General features: G+C 26.9%; 6 protein-coding genes across 6 annotated transcripts; 4 read left to right on the top strand and 2 right to left on the bottom strand.

Moving 5' to 3' along the window:
- Window positions 1-8: 8 nt before the first annotated feature.
- On the top strand, window positions 9-1,527 carry ENU1_024960 (DEAD/DEAH box helicase, putative; the record flags this gene model as incomplete). Its single annotated transcript, XM_008857124.1, has 1 exon — window positions 9-1,527. A coding segment is annotated over one exon (1,518 nt), but the record flags the coding sequence as incomplete, so codon positions are not given.
- Window positions 1,528-1,792: 265 nt separating this feature from the next.
- Window positions 1,793-2,425, top strand: ENU1_024950 (SNARE associated Golgi protein; the record flags this gene model as incomplete). Its single annotated transcript, XM_008857123.1, has 1 exon — window positions 1,793-2,425. One exon carries the CDS (start codon window positions 1,793-1,795, stop codon window positions 2,423-2,425), a length of 633 nt encoding a protein of 210 aa, XP_008855345.1.
- An 81-nt stretch (window positions 2,426-2,506) lies between these two features.
- ENU1_024940 (protein kinase domain containing protein) lies at window positions 2,507-5,104 on the bottom strand (the record flags this gene model as incomplete). Its single annotated transcript, XM_008857122.1, has 1 exon — window positions 2,507-5,104. One exon carries the CDS (start codon window positions 5,102-5,104, stop codon window positions 2,507-2,509), a length of 2,598 nt encoding a protein of 865 aa, XP_008855344.1.
- A 108-nt stretch (window positions 5,105-5,212) lies between these two features.
- On the bottom strand, window positions 5,213-5,566 carry ENU1_024930 (hypothetical protein; the record flags this gene model as incomplete). Its single annotated transcript, XM_008857121.1, has 1 exon — window positions 5,213-5,566. The coding sequence occupies one exon, from the start codon at window positions 5,564-5,566 to the stop codon at window positions 5,213-5,215; it is 354 nt and encodes a 117-aa protein (XP_008855343.1).
- Window positions 5,567-5,757: 191 nt separating this feature from the next.
- Window positions 5,758-6,668, top strand: ENU1_024920 (scavenger mRNA decapping enzyme, putative; the record flags this gene model as incomplete). The annotated part of the gene is made up of 2 exons (XM_008857120.1): window positions 5,758-5,839; window positions 5,887-6,668. 2 exons carry the CDS (start codon window positions 5,758-5,760, stop codon window positions 6,666-6,668), a joined length of 864 nt encoding a protein of 287 aa, XP_008855342.1.
- A 154-nt stretch (window positions 6,669-6,822) lies between these two features.
- On the top strand, window positions 6,823-8,046 carry ENU1_024910 (nucleoside transporter, putative; the record flags this gene model as incomplete). Its single annotated transcript, XM_008857119.1, has 1 exon — window positions 6,823-8,046. The coding sequence occupies one exon, from the start codon at window positions 6,823-6,825 to the stop codon at window positions 8,044-8,046; it is 1,224 nt and encodes a 407-aa protein (XP_008855341.1).
- Between the last annotated feature and the right edge of the window lie 249 nt (window positions 8,047-8,295).

Below are 8,295 nucleotides of genomic sequence, written 5' to 3'. Positions count from 1 at the left end.
GAAAATATAGAAAGTGAAGAAGAAAATGAAGAAAAACAAGAGCGTACAAATAAAGAAGAAATAAATCAAAATAAAACAAAAAGTAAAGAGGAAAACGAAGAAAAAACTAAAGGAACTACATCATCATTTTTAACTGATATTGAATATAAGTCATTAAACCTTTCAGAAGAAATTCAAAAAGCACTTGAAGAAGCAGGGTATACTAAAATGACTACAATTCAAGCAAGGTCAATTCCATTATTATTAATGGGAAAAGATATCATGGCAAAAGCTAGAACTGGTTCAGGTAAAACTTTAGCATTTTTAATTCCTATAGTTGAAATTTTAAATAAAATCCATTTCCAAACAAGAAATGGAACAGGTGCTATTATTATTTCACCAACTAGAGAACTTGCTATTCAAACATTTGATGTACTTGAAAAAATATTAGCTCATTCAGAAAGAACAAGAACATTAATTATTGGTGGAAGTAGTAAAAAAAAGGAAGAAGAAGCTTTAAAAAAAGGTGCTTCAATTGTTGTTGCAACACCAGGTAGATTATTAGATCATATTATTAATACTAAATGTTTTATTTACAGAAATTTAAAGTGTTTAGTAATTGATGAAGCTGATAGAATTATGGAAGTTGGATTTGAAGAAGAAATGAGACAAATATTAAACAGATTACCAAAGAATAGACAAACAATGTTATTTAGTGCTACTCAATCAGAAAAAGTTGATGACATTGCTAATATTTCATTAAAACAACCTGTTGTTATTAATGTTGAAAGTCAATCAACAATATCCACATCAAGTAAATTAGAACAAGGGTATGTTCTTATTGAAGCAAAAGATAGATTTAGATTATTATATACATTTTTAAGAAAGAATAAAAATAAAAAAACAATTGTTTTTATGTCTTCATGTAAAGCTGTTAAATTTTATAGCGATTTATTGAATTATATTGACATACCAGTTAAAGCACTTCACGGACAATTAGATCAAGATAAAAGAACAAAAGTATTTTTTGAATTTTGTAAAGCAAAAGAAGCTATTTTAATTACCACTGATATTGCTGCTCGTGGATTGGATATTCCTGCTGTTGATTGGATTATTCAAGTTGACCTTCCTGATTCACCAAAAGACTATATTCATAGAGTGGGTAGAACAGCTCGTGCAGACACTAAAGGACGTGCACTTTTATTTGTTCAGCCTTGTGAAATTCGTATTTTAGAATATTTAAAAGGAGAAAAGATTCCATTGACTCAATATGAAGTTCCTGAAAAAAAAATTGCTAATATTCAAAGAGAATTAGAAAAATTAGTTGAAAAAAATTATTATTTAAATACTGAAGCAAAAGATGGGTATAAGGCTTATATTATGGCATATAACAGTCGTTCATTGAAAGATGTATTCAATGTAAATGATCTTGATATTGGAGGACTTGCACTTTCATTTGGACTAACAAATCCACCAAAAGTTCAATTAAATATACTTAAAGCACCAAAGAGTAGTACTCGATTTGAAAAGAAACGACAACTTAAATGATTGATTTTAGACTGAACGTTTAGTTAATAATATTTCATTCAATTTTCTTTTTTCTATCAATTCTTTTTAGTCAGAAAAATAAAGAAAAACTAAGAAAGTTATCTTAAAAAATTTTGATGGAGAATAGTCTCATTAGATATTTTATATTGTTTATCATTAGTTTAATTATTTGTTATACATTATATACTCCTTCTACTCTTAATTCTATTACAGGTTTAGATGAGTTTGCGTTATTAATACTTTAAATATTAAAAAAAATGTTTTAATGGATAGAAATGTATTTGTTCAACTTTATCATCCTACTCTTCAAACAATTCAATCTCTAGTAAATTCTAATATCTCTTTTATAAAACTTATATTCATATCATTATCAGTTCATATAAGATTACCTCAAGATATTGAATCTTCATTAGTTGACATGTTATTTGCATATAAATACGGTAAAGTGTATGCCTTTTGTATTTCAGTAATCATACATACTTTATCAGAAATTATTTTATTTTCTGTAATGTATTATTTATCAAAAATTTTATCTTCTTTTATTCCTAAACTTCAACAAGTTCATTCATTTTCTTCTAAATTTTGGCCTTATTTTAGTAATGTTACATTATTCTCAATTTTTGTTCCAATTCTTCCTATCAGAATTTGTTGTGTATTATTTGGTTTAATTGGACTACCAATATTTTCATATGCCTTGGCTCAACTTCTTTCAGTATTACCACAAACTTATTTAAATATGAATTTAGGTGAAAGAATGACTGAAGTTGAATCAATTCGTTTTGAAAGTGATATTGTATTTCTTGTCTTATTATTATTTGCTTTAGGATTTTCATTAACAATTACAATTACTTTTACAGTCAAAAATTTCTTCGAAGATAAACAAGATAAGAATGAATAAATTGAACGTTTTAGTTTTAAGAAGCATTATGTTCTCTCTTAAAATAAAAAAAATAGAGTACTAAATATTAAATAAATTAATTTAATGAACATTACTCAGAGTTTCAATAATATCACTTATTGCAGGCCTTCTAAATGGGTCTTCATCCCATCCTTCTTCACATAATTGTTTGAGTTTTTCATTTTTAACCAAATCAACATCAGGTCTTGTCCCATTTAAAATTTCTCCTATTAATGAAGTCATAAAAGTAAATGATTCAAAAGGATGTTTGAATGTTAATATTTCCCAAATAACAATAGAAAATGAATAAATATCTGAGGATCTTGTTGGTGGTTCATTTTGAATAATTTCTGGTGCACACCATATAGGATTATCTACTTGAGAAACATAATGAGAATCATATTCTGAACATAACCCAAAATCACATAATACACATCTTAATGGGTTTTTTTTGATTAACACATTAGGTGATTTAATGTCTCTGTGAATAAATCCATTTTTATGTAAAACTTCTATTCCATGAGCAAGGTCAAGAATTAGAGACAATTGAATCTCTTCAGAAAATGGGGTTGATTGTTCATCAATAAATTTATAGAGATTCCCTCCTTCACAAAATTCATAATAAAGTGTCATATCTTCAATTGAAAATGAAACTAACTCTAGTATCCATTGACATTTACATCTTTCAGAGACTTTAATTTCATTTACAAATTGAGTATAATTTAACATAAATAATTCTTTGGAATCTCCCTTGAATAACACTTTAGCAATAATTTCTTGTTGAGTATCATTTCTTATTGTTTTATATATTTCAGAATAACCACCTTCATTAATTTTTAATTTGTTTCCAACTTGAATTGGTTTCATTTCTCTCATATATATCTCATATACAAAATCAGGGAAACATTCAATCATAGTTATAATATGTTTACATTTAAAATTAATTTCTTCGTGTCTTACTGAATCTAAACTAAATTGCATTGGTGTAAATATTCCTTTATGAAGACATTTTGGGCAGAAACAAAATCTTTTCTGAGGTGGGGCTGTATTTTGCAAAAGATGATATAGTCTATTTATACATTTGATAACTGACATATAAACAGAATAACTTGTTACCATAGTTCTTAGATGAAATGAAATTGTTTTCTCTGTTTTTTCTACAAGACAATATCCCTTTTGGTTCCATTCATTAATTTCAAGAATAACAAAATCTTCTGATTTTGCGATAATCTTATCTCCATTTAATAATAAACTAGCTACAACAGCACCACCACTTTTTTTTGGAAATGGTGTTTCAAATTTTCTAGCAATTTCAAGTTCATTATCATAATGTTTTTTACTCCAATGAAGTTCTATTAAATCAGGTGTTTTAATAAATCTAAAGCAAAGGAAATGTTTTGGAAGTTCAATATTTGATAGTTCATAATGAGTCTGTTCTTCTGTTATTTGTAAGAAACTATTTTGGTTAAGAATTGTGTTATTGTGATTAGCTTGTTTAAAGGCATATGATAATTGTCTTTTTTCTTGAAATATTTTAGCTTCAGTTGATTCAAATCTAGTTTCTTCTTCTTCATTGAATATTATTTTAGTTGATCTTATATACTTTTCAACCAATGCTTCACTTCTATTCTTTTTAACAGTTTCATCATCTAGAATAAAAATATCATTTATGACAGCAAAATGATAAAAAATCAAAAATGCCACTTGTTCATATTCTTTACCATAATCTTGAAAAACTGAAGAAACATCAGCAAAACTTCCTCTGAAACATGAATTTCTAGCTCTGTCATAAACGTCACGATAAATCCATGGTTTGACTAATATTTTATTGAGAAATTCTAACTTCGGATAGTTCAAACTTCTGAATGGGGATTTCCTGAATGAGTATAAAATTCCATATTCATGTAATAACTTTAAAACCTTTGATTTAAATGATTGTGGTTTATTGTTTATACATAATAAAGAAAATAGTTCTTGCTCAGTGATATAAAATATATCACTAATAAATGTTAAACAAGTCATAACACTATTCTTCAATTCTACAGAAACTCTTTTCCATTCCATCTCTCTTTTAATTTTGCTTTTAGCAATAAATCCACATATTTTTTCTACATCAGATTTAGTGATTTCTCGAAGGATAGGAATTTTACAAATGTCACATTCGAATTTTTGTTTAATTAAAGAAGGAGAAGATAAAGAACCACTCTGACCATATTTTTTTTCTGTTAATTTAATTTGAAATGCACTTTGAGAACTAACTTTCGTTTGTTTTAATTCAAAACCTTCAATTTCATTTTCAATAAAGTCTTTTATTTCAGAATATTTTTTCTTTTCAGAGTCACTGATAATAATAACTAATAATGGTTGTTCTATTTGAGCTTGTCTAAATAATTCTAATTGTGTTCTAATTTTATCTTCTAAATTAGAATCTGATAAGGGACAGAGTAGAATATGTTGTTGTTTTTTTGCAAATAAAGAAGGGATTGTACTTGAAACAGGAGCCAATTGGAAAGGAATAACTATACCATTTTTCAATACAATAGTATTTTGAACTCTTTGAATTTGAGACAGTGGCTCTACTACTTTCCAAAATAGGTCATAAAGCTTCTTATGAGAGTGGAACGTAATTCTGAATAAATCCATAGCAGGTGGTACTTGTTGGCCACTTTCTTCTGACATGATGAAATAGAATGCAAGTTTTGATTCTATTTTTTTGGTTTGGATAAACAAATCTATTTATATTAAACTAAAAATAAATAACCTTAATCTTCTAGAAGAATTTATGAATTAACATAAGTTGATCTTTGAGCAAAGTGTAGTATCGACTGCTTCATTATTTTGAACAGCATTTAATACTTTAACATAAATTTCTTGTGCAATTACAAAACAGTAATGATGTGGTAATTCTCTTGAAAAGATACTACAAAAGTCAAGAATCTTCTTATTCAAATTCTCTACTGTCTCTCCTTTAGTTATATAATCAAGTGCTATTCCTACAAATGACTCGCAAATTTTACAAGTAGCAATATTTCCTATTCCTCCAAGTGGTTTAAAACTTTTTTGAGAAATAAATTCTTCACAAATTGGTTTTGGAATATTATCAGGACACTCAATAGCAAATTCTTTTGATTTGGCTTCCATTTTAGAAACTATGTTAACTTGTTTAGAAGAAACAAGAGAAATAAAAAGAATAATAGCGAATATATTCATAAACCTGTTGAATCGAATGAATTTTTAGTTAAGATTTTTTATTTTTTATTTTATCTTTTTAAATCTCAATTTTTCTTTAAAGTCTTGTTATCGTTATAAAATCTTAAAATTTTATTTCTTTCATGCAACAACTAGAAGTTATAAATGAATTTCTTGATACAAAGTCAATTGTTATATTAGAAAATGATGAACAAAAACCTACTAGTTTGCTATATTCTTATATTTTAAATAAAAAAGTATTAAATGTTTAGTTTATTTTATATCCAAACAACCTTTTTGTGAATCAGAAGGACAAAGTGTTGTTGAAGAAATCGAAAAAAACCCTGAAAAAGGATTAATTATGTCAAATGATAAATATAAAAAATATCAGATTGAAATTCCAATTGAAAGAAATATTACTACCTCTTATTCTGTTGATGTTATTTCTCCTGCAACACAACATGATATTGAAAAAAATAAACCACAAAAATATGAATTTTTTACTGAAACACCTCAAATGTTCAATTCAATTACTCTACCATTCATTAATTCTATTCCATCCTCAGAATTTCAATGGATTTATAATATTCTGAATGGTACAGCTGAACAAAACAATGTACTAATTAATGATGATGACTATGTTTCTCTACTTGATATGAAATGGGACCGTCAAAACCTTAATCAAGTTTATGGGTTGGTATTAGTAAGAGATCATTCAATTCATTCATTACGTGCTTTAAATCAAAACCATATACAGTTATTAGAAAGAATAGAAAAAACAACAATGAAAATATTAACAAATAAATATGGATTAAAAGAAAATGAAATTATTACATTCGTTCATTATGTTCCATCATTTTGGCATTTCCACATTCATTTTTGTACTATTCATTCTCCATTATTTCAGTCATTAAACTCAGTGATTGGACGTGCCATTCCGTTAGTTGATATCATTCAAAATCTAAAAATGCATGGAAATTATTATCAAACAATTAATATTGGACTTCGACTAAATACAGTTCATCCACTTTACAAACTGTTTAAAAGTAAATGATTTATTTTATTTCCTTTTTGAGCTAGATTTGTTTTAAATGAGAAACAAAATAGAAAGAAAACCCTAAAAAAAAGAACAATAAAGAATATGAACGAATACCACTTAACAATTTATTTCGATAAAATTAAATCTTATTATTCATTTAATCATTCAAATGAACTTTGGTAACCAAAAATTAACTTTGTTCCAAAATATATTAACTGTCATTTTCTTCTTTTTCTTTGGAAGTTCATATTTAATGTTCTACAATACTTTATTGAATGTAGGAGATTTATTGGCTACTCATTTTACTTATGACTTGAGTTATATGTCAACATTCCCTTTGTTCTACAATTGGTTCAATTTTTTAATTGCTATTATTATGACATACCTTGCTAGTTCATTAAAAAGTTTCCCACATAACATCTTAGCTCATACCAGTTTCATTTTACATATTCTTTTATTTGTTATCACTCCATTTGCCCTTGTTTTTATTGAAGGAAATGCTGCAGGTTTCTGGGTTATGATTTGTATTTCAACTTTTAATGGATTACCAACTCCAATAAATTCTTCTGTGTTTATGGGATTATCTGGAATGTTTAGTAACGTCCATAGTGCAATTTATTTCATTGGTATGGCTGCTGGTGGATTAATTTCATCACTTCTTAGAATGTTGAGCAATGCTATTTTCAAAGGAAAACCTGATAACGATTATTTCCTTACTTTTTATATGAATGGTATTGTATTACTTATTAGTTATGCCATGTACATGTATATGTACTTCTGCATTCCTTTAACTAAAGAACTTTATTCCCAAAGTAACCAAAAAGAAGAGTCTGTTACTCTTCTTACTTGTGAAGGTGAATCTAAAAGTGGTATTAAAGGATTCTTCCGTGTATTCAAGAAAATGTTTATTAACCTCTTCTCCATTGGATTCATTTTCTTTGTTACTCTTTCCATTTTCCCAGGATTCTTCACTGCAACATCTTATGATGAAAGTACTATTAATCAATCAACAACAGTCATGATTAATACATTTATATTTATGTTAGGTGATCTTCTTAGTCGATTTGCTGTTTACATACCAATTCCATGGAATAAATGGCCAATTCTTGGACTTTCACTTGTACGTGTCTTGTTCTATATTCCTGTTTTCATTTATTATTACGAAGTATATGACAATCCATTTGTTATGTTTGCAATTATGTTATTATTCTCATTCTCCAATGGTTATGTCTCTGCATGGGCTATCCAAATTGCTTATAAAGATGTTGATCCAAATGATATGAAAATTGCAGGCAATTTAGTCATGGTGGCAATGAATGTTGGACTTTCAATTGGAGGAACTTTATTATTCATTATGAGCAGTACTTTACCAACGGCTGGATCAAGTTCTTAAACTAAATTATTTTTTTCTTTCTAATCTTCCAAAAAAAAATCTTATTTTGAAACACAAAAATTGAAACTTCAAAGATATAAATAAATAAAATTTCCTTAATATTTCAGGATATTAGGATGAATTTCAAACAAGAATATTTAAGGTTAAATAAAATGACAGATATTAATAACGTGTCAACACATAATTTGATTTATTAAAACCTTAGAATTTCTTAAAATATCATTTCATTTTTACAAATGGCTGCTAAGA

This window comes from Entamoeba nuttalli (assembly GCF_000257125.1).
Source record: "Entamoeba nuttalli P19 unplaced genomic scaffold asmbl_2438, whole genome shotgun sequence".
Lineage (NCBI taxonomy): Eukaryota > Evosea > Mastigamoebida > Endamoebidae > Entamoeba > Entamoeba nuttalli.
Note: the sequence above shows the minus strand (reverse complement) of the source record. Positions and strands in the feature narration are given on the sequence as shown.